The 19,830-nt window shown below is 45.2% G+C and overlaps 2 protein-coding genes across 3 annotated transcripts in view; one reads left to right on the plus strand and one right to left on the minus strand.

Moving 5' to 3' along the window:
- LOC100859602 (zinc finger SWIM domain-containing protein 6-like) overlaps nt 1-15,788 on the plus strand; it is a 452,492-nt gene extending 436,704 nt beyond the window's left edge. For both annotated transcript variants that reach the window (XM_025144610.3, XM_025144611.3), the window contains one exon: nt 13,230-15,788. In XM_025144610.3, coding sequence (XP_025000378.1) covers nt 13,230-14,092 — 863 coding nt within the window. In that variant the 3' untranslated portion in view covers nt 14,093-15,788. The remainder of the gene's footprint in view (nt 1-13,229) is intronic.
- On the minus strand, nt 6,694-10,920 carry ENS-1. Its single transcript, NM_001080873.1, is given in 1 exon segment — nt 6,694-10,920. A coding segment is annotated over 1 exon segment (1,473 nt). The 5' UTR covers nt 9,444-10,920; the 3' UTR covers nt 6,694-7,970.
- Nucleotides 15,789-19,830: the final 4,042 nt, after the last annotated feature.

Genomic DNA, 19,830 nt, shown 5'->3' on the forward strand with positions numbered 1-19,830 from the left:
TCCAGGTTGAACAGGCCCAGTTCCCTCAGCCTATAGAAGAAAGGTACAGTACGATTAAAAAACATTTACTCACTGCTTACTCCGCACTACAGGTGGTAGAGCCAATAATCCAAACATGAAGTCATAGAATCATAGAATTACTCAGGTTGGAAAGGACCTCAAAGATCATCAAGTCCAACCACAGCCTAACCATAGTACCCTAACTCTAACAACCCTCTGCTAAATCATATCTCCGAGCACCACATTCAAACGGCTCTTAAACACATCCAGGGACGGTGACTCAACCACCTCCCTGGGGAGCCTATTCCAGTGTTTCACCACCCTTTCTGTAAAGAAGGTTTTCCTGATATCCAACCTAAACTTACCCTGGTGCAACTTGAGGCCATTTCCCCTCGTCTTGTCACCTGTTACCAGTGAGAAGAGACCTACCCCGATCTCACGGTAAGCACCTTTCAGGTACTGGAAGAGAGTAATAAGCTCTCCCCTCAGCCTCCTCTTCCCCAGCCTAAACAGCCCCAGCTCCCTCGGCCTCTCCTCATAGGGCTGATTTTCCAAGCCCTTCACTAGCCTCGTTGCCCTTCTCTGGACCTGCTCCAGTACCTCCATGTCCTTCTTGTACTGAGGTGCCCAAAACTGAACACAGTACTCGAGGTGAGGCCTCACCAATGCTGAGTACAGGGGCAGGATGACTTCCCTAGTCCTGCTCACCACACCATTCCTGATACAAGCCAGGATGCCATTGGCCTTCTTGGCCACCTGGGCACACTGCTGGCTCATATTCAGCCGACTGTCCATCAGCACACCAAGGTCCCTTTCCATCAGGCAGCTTTCCAGCCACACCTCCCCAAGCCTGTAAGGTTGCCTGGGGTTGTTGTGACCAAAATGCAGGACCCGGCACTTGGCCCTATTGAAACTCATGCCGTTAACCTTGGCCCATTGATCCAGTCTATCCAGGTCCCTCTGTAGTGCCCTTCTCCCATAGTCATAGCTCAGACCACCTTGTAAATTCAGGGGTGGGTGAAATATCTGCCTCACCTTCCTAAGACAGGGGTGGCCCAAGCACAGACAGTGGCATAATGGGTCACCTATCTCATCCAGAGGAGTAGTCTGTCTATATCACCACTGTAAGAAGAGCTCCAGAAGATCCTAGACCCAGTGACTTATCACTGTGATGCGCCAAAAGAGACAATGGTCGCTCCACCAGAGAAGTGTCCCATTCAAGAAGGGAAATATCCCATTCCTGAAGATGCCTGTAATATGGATAGGTCCAGCAGGGGCAACCCAAGCAAGTGGAGAGCAGTGGCATACCATCCCTCCACTGAAACAATCTGATTTGAAGAGGGGGATGGTCAGAGTACCCAATGGGCAGATCTGCAAGCCGCATGGATGGTTATAACTAAGAAACCCGGTGACAGTATCCTGAATATCTGCACAGATAGTTGGGCTGTGTACCGGGGGCTCACTCTTTGTATTGCACAGTGGGCCACCCTGGAATGGACTATTTGCACCAGAAATAAAGTGATACTAGGGAAAATACCTGTTTCAGTGTCATGGTTTTATGATTTTTGGTAATCGGTATTCCACATCATAGCATCATGCAGTATACTGGGAGTTAAAGAGCAAATGCTCTAGTTCCGGGTACTTGTCCAGAAGAGAAGAACTACGTTCCCCAGAAGACTGTTCGAGTACTGTTATCATTCCTGCTCAAGGGGAACAGATATAAGGCCTGTAGGTCACCTGACCTGGGTTGTTTTTTCTTCTCATCTCGTTGTGCTCGCTTTCGGATCGTCTTGCTGCTGCTCCCGACTGCACGCAAGGCTTCAGTATTAGTGTAAGGCCTTTAGCTCTCGGACAATCCTTCTCTCAATCATATTTGATTTTTTTAACAATTATATTGAATTATATGGTATTATAGTTTGTTATCGTGCATTCCAATACTATATTTAGTAAATTAGTTTGTTTCTCCTCAGATCGTTGCTGCTGTGTTTTTTAATTATTCTTTCTTGTGGGGGGTCCCCTGTTTCCCTTTTCCGGAGGCGCGGATTTTGCAAAAAAAAAAATCCCTCTGCCCCACTAGTCACGGAACCGGGCTGGACCAGCCCATAAGCCGTCAACATTTTTGGTGGAGAATGCGGGCAAAAGCTGCTTTTTAGCTTTTTAGAACGAATCTCTCTGCTCTCAGAGAGCTTCATTGGGAAAGTTTCTCTCTTTCACAGGTGCTCACTGAAAACTTGACCTTGAAAATCCAGACGGACTGTCAGTATTTTGAGATATTTTGTAAACTTTGAGCACTGCTATCTTGCTTTAGTGAAGAGGAAGGAAAAAAAATGACAAAAAAAATGATTCTGCTTTCTGTTTTAAACCAGTTTGTAGAGAGCTGCTAATTTCACAGAACCTGTGATTTTGAAGCAGGCTCCCAGTCTCTCTTTCGAATCTTTTATGATGTGTTTGAATGCTCATCTGATCACGTTGTTAATCTCCCTGAATGCACTGTTTGTCATTGTAATTATTTCACTCAGTAGCTGTATTTTTAATATTATGAAGAAGAAGCCTTCCCCAAAACCAGAGAATACTGAGTGGCAGGGAGTGTGGAGAGGTTTGGGAGAGACTTTAGAGAAATGGACATGTTCGGTGTCATGGAACTTTACTCCTGAACACCTAAAAGATCCTGAGAGCCTATCCTGAGATATTTGAGACAGAGATGCTGTGGCCTAGGCAGATCTGAGGAGGCACAAATGATTTGGGGCCTGGCTAATGCTTATTGGGCCTTATTTAATACTATCCCAGAGAGAGAGAGTTTCTGAAATTGAGAGGGAGAGTGTCCATGCTGAAAGAGAAAGTCTCCAGGAGACAGTATTAGATGAGCGAGAGTCTTCAAGACGAGAAGGAAAGTTTCCAGGAGAGAGTCCGAGCTGCGAGGGAGAATCTTCAGGCCCAGGAAGAGAGTCTCCTAGTTGACAAACAGAGTCTTCAAATGCACAGAGAGAATCTTCAGTCTGAGCGAGACGCACTCCAGTCTGAAAGAGACACCCTCCAATCTGAATTAAATACCCTCATAATCGAACAAAACAGACTCCGAGCTGAGCTGGAGAGTAAGAGCATCGGGACTGACCAACCTGATCAACCACAAGAGGCGCCAGAATCGATGTCAGTTGCCCCTGTAAGAGGATGGAAAACAAAACAAATCTCGACTCAGAGCAGAAGGAAGAGGAGGAAAGAGGTCCAGAGGAGCAGCTCCAAGTTCTAGGGGAACCACCCCTGAGACCAGGGGAGGGGCCCTCAATAAGATCATGGTCACCAACACCCAGGAGAGTAACAAGGAGTCCTGAAAGAGCAGGAGGTGAGCGAGACATCATTACCATTACTTATAGATCTTTGAAAATGAATGAAATTCGTGGTCTGAGAAAAGACTTCACACACCACCCAAAGGAGCCTATTGTCAACTGGTTACTTCGATGTTGGGACAGTGGGGCCAACAGTGTGTTGCTAGATAGTAGAGAGGCTCATCAGCTCGGTGGCATTGCTAGGGACTCAGCCATTGACAGAGGTATTAGCACATGCCAGAACCAGGCCTTCACCCTCTGGAAGCGGATGCTGTTGGCTGTGAAAGAAAGATACCCCTTCAAAGATGACCTGATGCCTGAGAAAAGGAAATGGACTGATATGGAAAAAGGCATCCGTTACTTGAGAGAACACGCCATGGTGGAAATGTTACATAGCACCACTGTCATTCCTTACGAGCCAGACCAAGAGCATGATCCTGAGAACGTCAGCTGTACACCACATATGTGGCGTATATTCACAAAGACTGCACCAGAGAGCTATGCCAGTACATTTGCAGCAATGTATGACAGAGGGGGAGAAAGACCTTTTATAAATGAACTGATTAATAAACTCCAAGACTTCGACTTACATTTAATCCCTCTACGCCAACCTGCATCATCCAACGTCTCAGCTATTAAACTAACTATCAAGAGGAGACGTCCTCCTGTTCAAGCAAGTGACAACAGTAAGACTAGGTCGCGTTTTGCCTTGTGGCATTACCTGTGTGACCATGGGGAAGATATGAAGAAGTGGCATAAGAAACCCACTTCTGCACTTCAAGCACAGGTAAAAGAATTAGAAGATAGATCAACCACCAACTTCTCCAAAAAGGTGGTTGCTCCAGTTGATGCGGGACATGGCAATAGTCAGGAGGACAATGGAGGTAACAAATAGAGGGGCCCTGTCCCCAGCCAGGAGGGGGAAAGGGATAATAGAGTGCATTGGACTGTGTGGATTAGATGGCCTGGCACATCAAACCCACAGAAATTTAAGGCACTGGTAGACACTGGTGCACAATGTACACTAATGCCCTCGAGTCACCAAGGGACAAAATCAATTTACATTCACGGGGTGACTGGGGGTTCCCAAGAGTTGACTATGTTGGAGGCTGAAATAAGTCTCACTGGCAAAGACTGGCAAAAGCATCCTATTGTGATTGGTCCAGGGGCTCCATGTATACTTGGTATTGATTACCTCAGAAGGGGATATTTTAAGGATCCCAAAGGGTATCGATGGGCCTTTGGAATAGCTGCTGTAGACACAGAAGGTGTTAAACAGTTGTCTACGTTGTCTGGCCTATCAGAAGATCCGTCTGTTGTGGGATTGCTATGAGTAAAAGAGCAACAGGTACCGATTGCTACAAAAATGGTGCGCAGACGGCAGTACCGCACCAACAGGGATTCCTTGCTCCCCGTTCTGAAGTTGATTTGTCAACTAGAGAGTCAGGGAGTGATCAGCAAAACTCACTCACCTTTTAACAGCCCCATATGGCCAGTGCGTAAAGCCAGTGGAGAATGGAGGCTGACGGTAGACTACCGCAGCCTGAATGAAGTCACACCCCCGCTGAGTGCTGCTGTGCCAGACATGTTAGAACTCTAATATGAAGTGGAGTCAAAAGCAGCCAAGTGGTATGCCACCACTGACATTGCTAATGCTTTCTTTTCCATTCCATTGGCAATGGAATGTAGGCCACAGTTTGCTTTCACCTGGAGGGGCGTTCACTATACCTGGAATCGTTTGCTCCAGGGGTGGAAACACAGCCCAACCATTTGCCATATGTTGATTCAAGCTGTACTGGAACAGGGAGGCAGTCCTGAGCACTTACAGTACATTGACGACATTATTGTGTGCGGCAATACTGCAAGGGAAGTTTTTGAGAAAGGAGAGCAAGTAATCCAGATCCTTCTTAGTGCTGGTTTCGCTATTAAGCGAAGCAAAGTGAAGGGACCTGCACAAGAGATTCAGTTCCTAGGTATAAAGTGGCAAGATGGATGTTGTCACATCCCAACGGATGTGGTGAACAAAATTACTGCCATGTCTCCGCCCACTAATAAGAAAGAGACACAGTCTTTTTTGGGCGTAGTGGGCTTTTGGAGAATGCATGTTCCAAACTATAGCCTCATTGTAAGCCCTCTTTACAAAGTGACTCGGAAGAAGAATAATTTCACGTGGGGTCCTGAACAGCAGCAGGATTTTGAGCAGATTAAGCAGGAGATAGCTCGTGCCGTGGCCCTGGGGCCAGTACGGATGGAACAGGATGTAAAGAACATCCTCTATACTGCTGCTGGAGAGAAAGGTCCCACCTGGAGTTTGTGGCAAAGAGCCTCAGGGGAGACCCAAGGCCGACCCCTGGGATTCTGGAGTCGGGCCTACAGGAGATCTGAAGAGCACTACACTCCAACTGAAAAGGAGATCTTAGCTGCATATGAGGGGGTTCGAGCTGCTTCTGAAGTAGTTGGTACTGAAACGCAGCTCCTTCTCGCACCTCGATTGCTAGTGTTGAACTGGATGTTCAAGGGAAAGGTTCCCTCCACCCATCATGCTTCTGATGCCACTTGGAGTATGTGCATTGCGCTGATTACGCAACGGGCTTGCTTGGGGAACCTCAGGCGTCCAGGAATCTTAGAGGTGATCATGGATTGGCCTGAAGGCAAAAAGTTTGGAGCATCTCCAGGAAAAGAGATATCGCATGCTAAAGAGGCCCCACCATACAGTGAACTACCAGAAAATGAATAGAAATATACCCTGTTCACAGATGGATCGTGTTGTATTGTGGGGAAGTATTGCAGATGGAAAGCTGCTGTGTGGAACCCCACACGACAAGTTGCAGAGGCCACTGAAGGAAAAGGAGAATCAAGTCAGTTCGCAGAGGTAAAGGCTATCCAACTGGCCTTAGATGTTGCTGAATGGGAGAGGTGGCCAGTCCTTTATCTTTATACTGATTCATGGATGGTGGCGAATGCCTTATGGGGGTGGCAATCACAGTGGGAACAGGATAACTGGCAAAGGAGGGGTAAACCTGTTTGGGCTGCTGAACTCTTGAAAGACATTGCTGCCCGAATAAAGAATATAGTTGTAAAGGTGCGCCATGTAGATGCTCATGTGCCCAAGAATCAGGCTACTGAAGAACAAAAAAATGCCCATCAGGTAGATTGAGCTGCCAAAACTGAGGTGGCTCAAATAGACTTGGACTGGCAACACAAAAGTGAATTATTTCTAGCTCGGTGGGCCCACGAAACTTCGGGTCATCAAGGAAGAGATGCAACATATAAATGGGCTAGAGACTGTCTCGCTCCAATTTATAGGAGGGAGAGGAGGTTCTTTGAAATATGTATGCCCGGCGTGAGATTAAGAAACAACGGTTCAAATGTTGGTCCGACCAGTTTATTACAAATGTTAATAAGGGAGATGGGGAAAGGGGAGGACGGACGCTATTAAGGATTGGGGTGATGGGGAAGGGAAGGCGAGCGATAGAAAAGATAGAAAGAGGCAAGAATTGCGTAAAGCGGGGATAGTCACCACCAGGATCCGGCAGCAGTCCCGTTGCACGATGTTCCGACGGTCCGAGGCCGAAGGGCAGGAGCAGCGAGGCCGGTCTGGGGCAGCGAGAGGGTGCAGGTCGGGGAGGAAGCAGCAGGTCTCAGGTAGCAGGCCCAGGGAAGTCCGTCAGCAAACGGTCCGTAGAGGAGGATCGGAAGGCAGGAAGCTCGTGTCGTGGTGAGAGATCAGTCTCCACGTAGAGATCCGTCTCCCCGTTGCGGTGAGAGATCAGTTGGCAGAGAACCCCTCAAGTCTGTCGTGGTGAGAGATAAGCCTCTCCCGTTGCCGTGGTTGTGGTGAAGGATCAGCTTCCACCGTTGTGGTTATTGGACCCTCTTTTATCCTCCATTTTCTGCTGCCTACGTGACATTCCTGGGGGCTTGAGCAAGAGTCCTGTGCATACCTCCTGAGATGGCCATTTTCCTTGAGATAAGTCCACACAAAAAGACCGTTTCCCGGCCATTAGCGGCAGCTTATCTCTCTCTCGATGCCCCTGGCCTTGTCCATCTGTGCTCCTTAAAGGATTTCACAATCCTTAGCCAGGACCTGTCCATCAGTGTCCTCAAGACAAAAGATTTCTCTGCCTTTGCCCAGGACTTGCCTGGACTTGTTCCTCAGCAAACTTTGAGTCAATGATATAAAAGAATAGTCTCTTACACCACCCCGTGACTCAAAGGTTGCTTAAAAATGGGACACTGGGCATCCATGGTGGTGAGAGAAGATAGCAAGCACAAGGGTAAAGGAGGGAGGGGTTGTGGAATCAAATGTTTCATACAATCATTACAAACATTTTTCAGGTTTGGTTACAAAGTAAATAGGGGATACAACATCTTGTATAAAACATGGAATCATACAAACATAAGAGTTGCAACAGTACACAATGCAACTTGCCATAGACACCACCCCGTGATTCTTCAGGAGTGGTAACATGAATATTACATAATGAATAGAAGAGAGAAAAGAGACAACCGTACATTTGACAATAACCACTAATAATAAATAAACAATTAACAGATTGTTTCCTTTAGTCGTGAGCTTCCTAATAAACATCCACCCTTCACCCCCCCACCCACCTCCCGCTCACCTGGGAGGGGGGGGCGAAGGCATCAGCTCCCCTTGAGCTTTTGTTCTGGCCAGCAGTTAACTAATTTCTCTAATCTGACTGTGGGTAATCCATTCATCAAATCTCGTGGAATACCCTTTGTCCAGCCCAGAGTCCAAAGTCCATTGCGTTTATGATCAATGCATCGTGTCCCCGTTTTTACTGGGGATGAAACCTTTTTGGTTCCAATAAGTCTTGGGCTAGGAGGCCTGGAGGCAAGGCTGGCTACTGCAAGCCTTACTCCTCTTGGCTCAAATTTACTGGAGGTAGAAACCACCGGCCCATATTTTCTTCCATAGTTAATTAATTCTTGGGCAACCTCTCCCCAAGTCCACACTTTGGGTCCTGACTGGTGGTTAGGGGCTACAGATCCCTCCAACGCTGCCCAGGTTCTCTCTCCCTGAGACATGGCTTGTATCTTTCCTTGGAGTTGTATACCTATAGGTTTTAACGATTCAGGAAGTCCCCTAATTAGAGGTGTCAATCTCTCCGGATTAACAGGTAACATCATGGGTGATTCATGATGTGGCTGCAACTTTCTATCATACATCATTTGGAGACAAGCAGCTTTCTGAACATTCTCCACTAACTGGTCGATAGTTCCAGTAATAGCAAGAGGGTCCCCCCTTTCTAAAGGGTTGAGACCCCCTGCCCAATAGGCAGCCCTCTGTGTTAAGGACCAGGGAGCACGATTATTGCCAGTGGTTAAAAATACTCCTGGTCCCCAGTAACCTTCAGCTTCTTTCTCTGTTAGTAGGATCTGGTCTCCGCCAGTGAGACTAACTCTCCAGACGTACTCTGTTTCAGACTCCTTTGGGGAGCGACTGAAATCCTTTTTCAGTTTGGCCAGTTCAGTGGCCGAAAAGGGAATTTCCTTAACATTCATTTGAGGATCTAGATCCTCACTGTTATCGAAAGTATATTCAGTTTTTATCAAAGGACGAATGTGGGCTGGAGAGGCCTCTAATTTATCTAGCCTTTCCTTCACCTCTTGTAATTTCCCTTGAGGATAAACTTTTTCTTGAGGTGCACTGTGGATAACAGTGTCACCGGTGTCCTTACACGTTATCAGCTCCTTAAAAGCTGTTTGCAACAAAACCGAATTATGTTTTTCTCTTTCTAATTGATCCTCAAGACTCATTATTTGGCTTCTCAGAGATTTTACCAATTCTTGCGTCACTTTAACCGATTCCTGTAATGCTTGAATAGTCTGGGTTTCCGTAGAGTTCTTTTCCTCTCGGAACTCCACAGCTGCTTTTAAAGCAGCACCAAGTACTGCACAAATAAAAGATTTCCCTTTTCTGGCCCGAGTACGAGCCTCATTTTGTAAAACACGAATACGGTCTGAAACACTTTGCAAATTATACCAGTTCTGTCGTGCTCAATCCACCCCTGATACAGAAGGCCGAGCACCATGCTTTTCTAAAAGATCAAATAATACATCTTCACTTTTCATACTGGCCATACTGTTGCTCATTTCTAAATACGCAGAAAGATATACACTGAGAGAGGAGGAGGTACTCCTATTCAAAAGTACAAATAACTCCTTATCGCCTCTCCCACGGAGGCACACCACACCTAAAGAAATGTAAATGTTCCGATTGCGCCTCCCTTTGTTGAGGAAAGCACAAGGACAAAGAGACTAAACCAACTTAAAATCGCTCCTAACTTCCCTGCGAAGCCACACAAAAAACTGCAAACACCACACCAAAGCAAGGCACACTTCGGTTTCAAAATCCGCAGTTAATTTTAAGCTAACACAACACTTTCTAGGTTTCAACAAAGTGAATAAAGTTCTTGGAGAGGCGCACACGTTTTTTAAGTCAAAAAACGTTTATCACTTCCTTACTTCCCCAAGAGGCGCACAAGAAAGAGGTTCAAATTTCACACTTAAGTTGCAAGATCCTTAAGTCACAAAATGCAGAGAGGTCTTCCCGAGGAGGCACACACGTATTAAATGCAATTAGACAAGATTCATACGTCCTCGAGAGGTGCATACATAAACAATTTTCAGCAAAGTGAGTAAACTTCTTGGAGAGGCGCACAAGTTTTTTAAGTCAAAAAACGTGTATCTTACTTCCCCAAGAGGCGCACACGTAGAGGGGTTCCTTAAACCACAAAATGCAGAGAGATCTTCCCGAGGAGGCACACACGTATTAAATAAATGCAATTAGACAAAATTCATACATCCTCGAGAGGTACACACATAAATAGTAAAGTTTCAGAGTATGAAGCGATCTTCCTGGAGAGGTGCTCACGTCTAAGTTATCAAAAAGTATCGCTTCTTGCAACTCCAGGAGGTACACGCAGAAAGTTTCAGACTATTATCTGGAAGGACAACACTCTCACGGCGGGTATCCTGCTTCGACTACGCCATAAAAAATGTCTCGCTCCAATTTATAGGAGGGAGAGGAGGTTCTTTGAAATATGTATGCCCGGCGTGAGATTAAGAAACAACGGTTCAAATGTTGGTCCGACCAGTTTATTACAAATGTTAATAAGGGAGATGGGGAAAGGGGAGGACGGACGCTATTAAGGATTGGGGTGATGGGGAAGGGAAGGCGAGCGATAGAAAAGATAGAAAGAGGCAAGAATTGCGTAAAGCGGGGATAGTCACCACCAGGATCCGGCAGCAGTCCCGTTGCACGATGTTCCGACGGTCCGAGGCCGAAGGGCAGGAGCAGCGAGGCCGGTCTGGGGCAGCGAGAGGGTGCAGGTCGGGGAGGAAGCAGCAGGTCTCAGGTAGCAGGCCCAGGGAAGTCCGTCAGCAAACGGTCCGTAGAGGAGGATCGGAAGGCAGGAAGCTCGTGTCGTGGTGAGAGATCAGTCTCCACGTAGAGATCCGTCTCCCCGTTGCGGTGAGAGATCAGTTGGCAGAGAACCCCTCAAGTCTGTCGTGGTGAGAGATAAGCCTCTCCCGTTGCCGTGGTTGTGGTGAAGGATCAGCTTCCACCGTTGTGGTTATTGGACCCTCTTTTATCCTCCATTTTCTGCTGCCTACGTGACATTCCTGGGGGCTTGAGCAAGAGTCCTGTGCATACCTCCTGAGATGGCCATTTTCCTTGAGATAAGTCCACACAAAAAGACCGTTTCCCGGCCATTAGCGGCAGCTTATCTCTCTCTCGATGCCCCTGGCCTTGTCCATCTGTGCTCCTTAAAGGATTTCACAATCCTTAGCCAGGACCTGTCCATCAGTGTCCTCAAGACAAAAGATTTCTCTGCCTTTGCCCAGGACTTGCCTGGACTTGTTCCTCAGCAAACTTTGAGTCAATGATATAAAAGAATAGTCTCTTACAGAGACCGAGGGGTGGACTTAACTATGGACTCTATTGCACAAATTATTCATGACTGTGAAACATGTGCCATAATTAAACAAGCGAAGAGGATGAAACCTCTCTGGGAGGAAGGGCGATGGCAAAAGTATAAATATGGGGAGGCGTGGCAGATTGACTATATCACCTTGCCATGATCTCGCAATGGTAAGCGTTATGTGCTTACCATGGTGGAAGCGACCACTGGGTGGCTTGAAACATATGCAGTATCCCATGCCACCGCCCGAAACACCATATTAGGTCTTGAGAAACAAGTCCTATGGTGGCATGGTAGCCCAGAAAGAATCGAATCAGATAATGGGACTCATTTCAAAAATTATCCTATAAATACTTGGGCCTAAGATCATGGCATTGAGTGGATTTATCATATTCCCTATGATGCACCAGCTTCTTGTAAGATTGAACGATACAATGGATTGTTAAATACCATGGTGAAAGTAATTGGTGGCAGAACATATAAGCACTGGGAGAAGAATTTGGCAGAAGCCACCTGGTTGATCAACACTCGAGGATCTATCGATCGTGTTGAGCCTGCCAGCTCCCTACATACTGTAAAGGGAGATAAAGTCTGCGTAGTACATGTATAGAACATGTTGGGAAAAGCAGTTTTGGTCCTTCCAGCTTCTGGGAAGGGCAAACCTCTTCGTGGAACTGTTTTTGCCCAGGGACCTGGGTGCACTTGGTGGATGATGCAAAAAGATGGGGATGTTCAATGTGTACCACAAGGGAATTTAATGGCGGGAGAGCAGAGTCAGTAATTCCAAGTATATGTACATGTGTTCAATGTTTGATAATTGATTATAATTATGTTTGTTTGTATATATTGAGCATGATGTAGTGATGTAAAATAAGGGCTGGAATGTCATGGTTTTATGATTTTTGGTTATCGGTATTCCACATCATAACATCATGCAGTATACTGGGAGTTAAAGAGCAAATGCTTTAGTTCTGGGTACTTGTCCGGAAGAGAAGAACTATGTTCCCCAGAAGACTGTTCGAGTACTGTTATCATTCCTGCTCAGGGGAACAGATATAAGGCCTGTAGGTCACCTGACCTGAGTCTTCTCTTTCTTCTCATCTCGTGCTCCCTTTTGGATCGTCTTGCTGCTGCTCCCGACTGCACGCAAGGCTTCAGTATTAGTGTAAGGCCTTTAGCTCTCGGACAATCCTTCTCTCAATCATATTTGATTTTTTTAACTATTATATTGAATTATATGGTATTATAGTGTGTTATCGTGCATCCCGATACTATGTTTAGTAAATTAGTTTGTTTCTCCTCAGATCGTTGCTGCTGTTTTTTTTTAATTATTCTTTCTTGTGGGAGGTCCCCCGTTTCCCTTTTCCGGAGGCACGGATTTTGCAAAAAAAAATCCCTCCATCCCACTAGTCACAGAACAGGGCCGGACCAGCCCGTAAACCATCGACATTCAGATAAAAGCTAGTAGAGTGTATTTCTCTAGTAAGAGCTTGATGTTCTGATGCATATGAATTTGATACAATATATATCTGAAAAGTTGTTGCAGGTGAGGTATTAAGATTTTTTATTTTTTTAAGGTATGCTTTGTATTAAATACAATGTCGTATTAAGTGATCTATGTATCATATTTTCTCGTTCTTTTGTGCATGTGCTGTATTTTGAGATGCGCATTGAGAAAATAATTTAAAATTACTTTTTATGAAGTGTTCAATATAAGAGCTGCTTTTGGGTGATTGAGACCAAATGAGCCAGAAGATTAAAGCTGTTACATCAGAAGATTAAAGCTTTTTTTGCAGGCTTTTTTATTGTTTTCTACATTTCAGCCATTTTATATTTTTTGTTTTAATATCCTTTTTTAGCCATTTTATCTGTTAACTGGTAACTGGTTCTCTTTTTGAACATCTGTATCTGCCAGGTTTTATCAGTTATGGCTAATTTTTTTTTTCTCTCCCAGGTGTTCATGCACTGGATAGCATCATGCAAAACTGGTTTACACTTTTCACTCCAACAGAAGCTACTAGTATTGTTGCTACAACAGTGATGTCCAACAGTACAATTGTCCGTCTACATCTGGACTGCCTTCAGCAGGAGAAGCTGGCTGGCAGTGCTAGGACACTTGCTCTACAGTGTGCCATGAAGGATCCTCAGAACTGTGCCCTCTCTGCGCTGACTTTATGTGAAAAAGATCACATAGCTTTTGAGACTGCTTACCAAATTGTTCTAGATGCTGCTACAACCGGCATGAGCTACTCGCAGCTTTTTACTATAGCACGATACATGGAGCACCGCGGTTACCCCATGCGGGCCTACAAGTTGGCCACTTTGGCCATGACACATCTCAACCTTAGTTACAATCAGGACACACACCCTGCTATTAATGATGTTCTGTGGGCATGTGCGCTCAGCCACTCCCTTGGGAAAAATGAGCTAGCAGCTATAATACCTCTGGTAGTCAAAAGTGTCAAATGTGCAACAGTACTGTCAGACATTTTGCGTAGGTGTACTTTGACTACTCCTGGCATGGTGGGACTTCAGGGAAGGAGGAACTCTGTTAAGCTCATGTCACTGGACAAAGCTCCTTTAAGGCAACTCTTGGATGCCACAATTGGAGCCTACATTAATACAACTCATTCGCGTCTCACTCACATCAGCCCTCGACACTATGGTGAGTTTATAGAATTCCTCAGCAAGGCCCGAGAGACCTTCTTAATGTCTCATGATGGACAGATCCAGTTTACACAGTTTATTAACAACCTAAAACAAATCTATAAAGGCAAAAAGAAACTGATGATGTTGGTTCGTGAGCGGTTTGGTTGATGAAAGTGCGGGGAGGGAAGGGATGGTTTGTTTCTACTTGAGCTTGCCTTTTTAACTTAAAGAAACAGAGCCACACTGGTATTATATGTGTATAGTTGTACTGAGTTTGCAAACTAAATTGTTATGTTGTGAAAGTTCATGCTTACTTTTCTCCTTTTTTTTGGTTAAAAAAGGTTTGGTTTACACTGAGTATATGTTGTCAAGTGGCAAAAGCCCATATCGCTCTCCTCTCTGTATACATTCACAGCCTCAAAACCAAGCATATATTGCAATGGCTTTAAAAAAAAACAAACAAAACAAAACCAAAACAAAACACCTCCATCCTGTGATAAATACCTCAAATGGATTCAGCTTTATTCCTTTGTAACTCATCCTTACATTTCAGCATATTTAAACAAACCAATAAGTGAAATACTAATAGTTAAGGCTGACCGCATGGCTTTGCAGTGCTGTTCATCCAGAAGCATGACAAACAATGCTTGTGCATGTGGAAACTTAGCTACTGTCAACATACATTCTCAGGGATTTATCAAAAAAATTTTAAAAAAGAATGAGAGCATTTATTGTACTGTATATATATTATAGTATATATCTGAATATTGAAAAATATAACATTAATTTATATTTTAAAAATCTATGTAATGCAGAATACTTGAAACTGCAGTAGCTTGGTTTCAAATGAAAAAATACCTATCAGATGGATGAAAGTGCGCCTTGCTTCAGGGTTGGCTAGGTGGTGAACTGTATGTTGGGCATCTATGCAGAACCACCTTTTGGATTCCATGGTTAGACTGATACCTGCTGGGGGAAGATTTTTATATATTTATATTTATACAACTCCTGTATACATATATACGTATACACACATGCTTCTAACAGGCACCATAGTAAAGAGGGACAACAAAAAATACACAGCCAGAGCAGCAAGGCTTGCCATTAAGAATACAGTATGCCAGAATCAAGATTCTTGCTTCCTAGTCTGGAAAAAGAATTTTGACACAAAACACATAATGTTTTCCAAAATGATTGACAAGATTTGCAGCCTTTGCAGTCAGCTAATAGTAATCTAACATTTGTGCACAAACAACATATATATTATATATATATATACATATTCTGCATAAGTATTTTGACTTTGTGAGGAACAGAAAGTTGTGTAGGTATGACTGTTCTACTTTTCAGGTTTTTTTAAATATATTTTATTTTCTCTAGAATTACTCAAACAAAAGCAGCCTTCTATCTTGCCTTGTCTTAATGCTTTAAAATAACCAAACTGGAGATCTAACTACCAAACCGTTCATTATATTATTAAATACCAACTTTGGTTACAATACAGCGACTTCACTTCAGCTGATAGTTCTGTATCCTTGTGGTTTTTAAAGCAGATTTTATGTTTTGGTGCAAAAGGTGTCCAGTGTGACTTGTCCCCTTCATTAGAGTACATGCTAGAGGTATGTTTGGTAGGTATTTCTGTTTAGAAAAACTATTTCATGTTCCCCATTTTATTTATTTATTATAATAGGTAAAAAGGTTGTACTTCATCAGCCACGTAAACACTGTCATGAAGTTGAAAGTAATTAAGATTTGATACACTGATATCAATTTATTTATGTAACTAAATCACTGTTTTATAAACTTGTTAATAATCAGTAATTTTTTTTTTGTTTTTATTAAAATTAGTTTTTTTGAAAGTTGATACTGTCTCCTTTATGGTGTCTGTTACTGGAATTGAATTGTGAACAGATGGTTCATAGATCTTAGACGCCCAGACTAGAACTTTAGTACATTATGCTATGGAGAAATATGATCACCAAGAGCAGGAAAGAAATGTTTGGTTACTAAAAATAGATAGAATTAAATATAAATAGAATTAAATCTTGCTAGAGACATAAAGGGGAGCAAGAAGAAATTCCACAGGTATATCAGTGATAAAAGGAAGGTCAGGGAAGATGTGGGCCCTCACCAGATGGAAACTAGAGACCTGATCACAAGGCATATGTGGAAAGCTGAGGTGCTCTATGACTTCTTTGCCTCAGTTTTCACCAGAAAGGGCTCTAGCCATGTCGCCGAGCGACTATTCAGATTCCCCTAGAAAGTAATAATCAGCCGAGATGCGGCATGGACAAGGCCACACACCAGTCTGGTTTCTAGTAGCCAAGCCATTTAATAACTGCACACAGCCGTTTATATAGAGTGATACAAATAACATGCTAAGTACAACAAGGCATGGTTCTCATAACTTGCAGTTGCTTGCAGCTTGTCTCACAGCACCTGGCACAGCGGTCTCTATCACAGCTCCGCATTCCTTTTGCCTACTCCCATCATTGTTCTGTGTGAGACAGTGATCCATAGCAGCTGTTTTGCTCACAGTGACCCAGGGGGAGATAAACATGACTTCCCTGGGTCAGCCGTCCATCCACATAGCCACACCACCCAAGCTGCATAAAGTAAAGGTAAGAACTGAGAGAAGGAAGATCTTCCTGCTCTAAGTGAAGATAAAGATGAAGACCATCTAAAGAACCTGAAGGTGCACAAGTCCATAGGACCTGACAAAATCCATCTACAGGTTCTGAGAGAATCACAGAATTGTAGGGGTTGAAAGGGACCTCTAGAGATCGAGTCCAACCCCTCTGCGAAGCAGGCTCCCTACAGCAGGCTGCACAGGTAGGCATCCAGGCAGGTCTTAAATATCTCCAGAGAAGGAGACTCTGCAACTTCCCTGGGCAGCCTGTTCCGGTGCTCCATCACCCTAACTGTGAAGAAGTTCATTTGCATATTGGCGCGGAACTTCCTATGCTCAAGTTTATGGCCATTTCCCCTTATCCTGTCCCTACAGACTGCTGAAAAGAGGTTGTCCATGTCCTTTTGATTCCCACACTTAATATATTAATAAACATTATTAAGATCACCTCTGAGTCTTCTTTTCTCAAGGCTGAACAGACCTCCAGGTCCTTCTCCACAGAACTTCTCTCCAGCAGCTCATGTACCAACCTGTACTGATACTTGTGGTTATTCCTTCCCAGGTGGAAGACTCTACACTTGCTTTTGGTAAACCTAACAAAACTGGTGGGTGAAGTTGCCAAGCCACTATCCATCATATTTGAAATGTCATTGCCCTACCCAGTGATGATATCCTGAATACTCAGTGATGGTATCCTGAATATCTGCACAGACAGTTGGGCTGTGTACCGGGGGCTCACTCTTTGGATTGCACAGTGGGCCACCCAGCAATGGACTATCCATTGATAGTGATGATAGGGTTGAGAGCTTATGGGTCAGAATAAAAGCAAAGGCCAATAAGACTGATATTATGGGAGTCTGCTACAGGCCACCCAACCAGGATGAAGAGGTGGACAACACACTTCATAGACATTTGGGTGAGGTCTCAAGGTCTCTCCCCCTTGTTCTTGTGGGGGACTTCAATTTTCCAGACATCTGCTGGATTTATAATACAGCAGATAGGGAGCAGTCCCAGAGGTTCCTAGAGTGTGTGGGAGATAACATCTTGACACAGGTGGTGAAAGAGCCAACGAGGGGAAGCAAAATCCTGGACCTGCTGTTTGTTAACAGAGAAGGTCTGGTGGGGGATGTAAAGGTTGGAGGCCGTCTGGGGCATAGTGATCATGAGATGCTAGATTTCTCAATCCTTGCTGAACCACGGATGGGAGTCAGCAGAACTACCACCATGGACTTCCGGAGGGCAGACTTCAACCTCTTTAGGACCATGGTTGAGAGGGTCCCTTGAGAGGTAGTTTTGGAGAATGTGGGAGCCCAGGAAGGCTGGGAACACTTGAAGGAAGTAATTTTGAAGGTGCAGGAGCTGACCATCCCAGGGTCAAGGAAGATGAGCTGACAGGCAAGGAGGCTGGACTGGCTGAACAGAGACCTTAGGCTAGAACTCAAGAGCAGAAGGAAAGTTTATGGTCTCTGAAAGAGTGGGCAAGCTACTTATTATGATTACAGGTACATAGTGAATCATAGAATCATAGAATCATAAAATCACCAAGGTTGGAAAAGACCCACAGGATCATCCAGTCCAACCATTCGCCCATCACTAATTGTTCTCATTAAACCATGTCCCTCAACACAATGTCCAAATGTTCCTTAAACACCTCCAGGGGCGATGACTCCACCACCTCCCTGGGCAGCCCATTCCAGTGCCTGACCACCCTTTCAGAGAAGTAGTATTTCCTTACGTCCAGCCTGAACCTTCCCTGGCGCAGCTTGAAGCCACTCCCTCTAGTCCTATCACTAGTCACCCGAGAGAAGAGGCCGACCCCCAGCTCACTACAACCTCCCTTCAGGTATTTACAGAGATCAATAAGGTCTCCCCTGAGCCTCCTCTTCTCCAGACTGAACAATCCCAGCTCCTTCAGCCGCTCCTCATAAAGCCTGTCTTCCAGACCCCTCACCAACTTTGTTGCCCTTATATGGACACGCTCCAGGGCCTCGATTTCTTTCTTACAGTGAGGGGCCCAAAACTGGACACTCGAGGTGCGGCCTCACCAGTGCTGAGTACAGGGGGACAATTACTTCCCTGTTCCTGCTGGCCACACTATTTCTGATCCAAGCCAGGATGCCATTTGCCTTCTTGGCCACCTGGGCACACTGCTGGCTCATGTTCAGTCGAGCATCAATCAACACCCCCAGGTCCATTTCTTCTACACAGTCTTCTAGCCACTCTGCCCCAAGCCTGTAGCGTTGCCTGGGGTTGTTATGGCCAAAGTGCAGGACCTGGCATTTGGTCTTGTTGAACCTCATCCCATTGGCTTCAGCCCAGCTATCCAGCCTGTCCAGATCCCTCTATAGGGCCTCGCAACCCTCAGGCAGATCGACACTTCCAGCCAGCTTGGTGTCATCTGCAAACTTACTGAGGGTGCACTCAGTGCCCCCATCCAGGTCATCAATAAAGATATTGAAGAGGACAGGCCCCAGGACCGACCCCTGGGGAACACCACTCGTGACTGGTCGTCAGCTGGATTTAACTCCGTTCACCACCACTCTCTGGGCCCGGCCCTCGAGCCAGTTTCTTACTCAGCCAAGAGTGTATCTGTCCAAGCCACGGACTGCCAGCTTCTGCAGGAATTCTAAAAAATTAGAAAAGTCAAAGCCCAGCTAGATCTGAACTTGGTCACTAAGGTGAAGGACAGCAATAAATATTTCTATAAATACATCAACTGCAAGAGGAGGGCTAGGGAGAATCTCTATTCCTTATTGGATGCCACAGGCAACTTGGTGACCAAGGATCAGGATAAGGCTGAGGTCCTTAATGCCTTATTTGCCTCAGTCTTTAATAGTAAGACTTGTTACTCCCTGGGAACATAGCCCCTTGCGCTGGTAGATGTGGATGGGGAACAGAATAGGCCCGTCATATTCCACGATGAAATGGTTTTGAACCTGCTCCGAAAGCTGGATGCTTACAAGTCCATGTGGCCAGATGGATTGCATTCTAGAGTGCTGAGGGGGTTGGTGGATATGGTTGCCAAGCCACTCTCCATCATTCTTCGGCAGTCCTGGCTAACCGGAAAAGTCCCAGCAGACTGAAGACTGGCAAATGTGACGCGCATCTTCAAAAAGGGCCAAAAAGATGATCCTGGTAACTACTGACCTATCAGTCTCACGTCAGTGCCGGGGAAGGTTATGAAATGGATAATCTCGGGAGCCATCATGGACCAATTAAAGGTCAACCAGGGGATCAGGCCCAGTCAGCATGGGTTTACGAACGGAAGATCCTGTCT

The sequence above is a fragment of the Gallus gallus genome, chromosome W, assembly GCF_016699485.2.
Source record: "Gallus gallus isolate bGalGal1 chromosome W, bGalGal1.mat.broiler.GRCg7b, whole genome shotgun sequence".
Taxonomy (NCBI): Eukaryota; Metazoa; Chordata; class Aves; order Galliformes; family Phasianidae; genus Gallus; species Gallus gallus.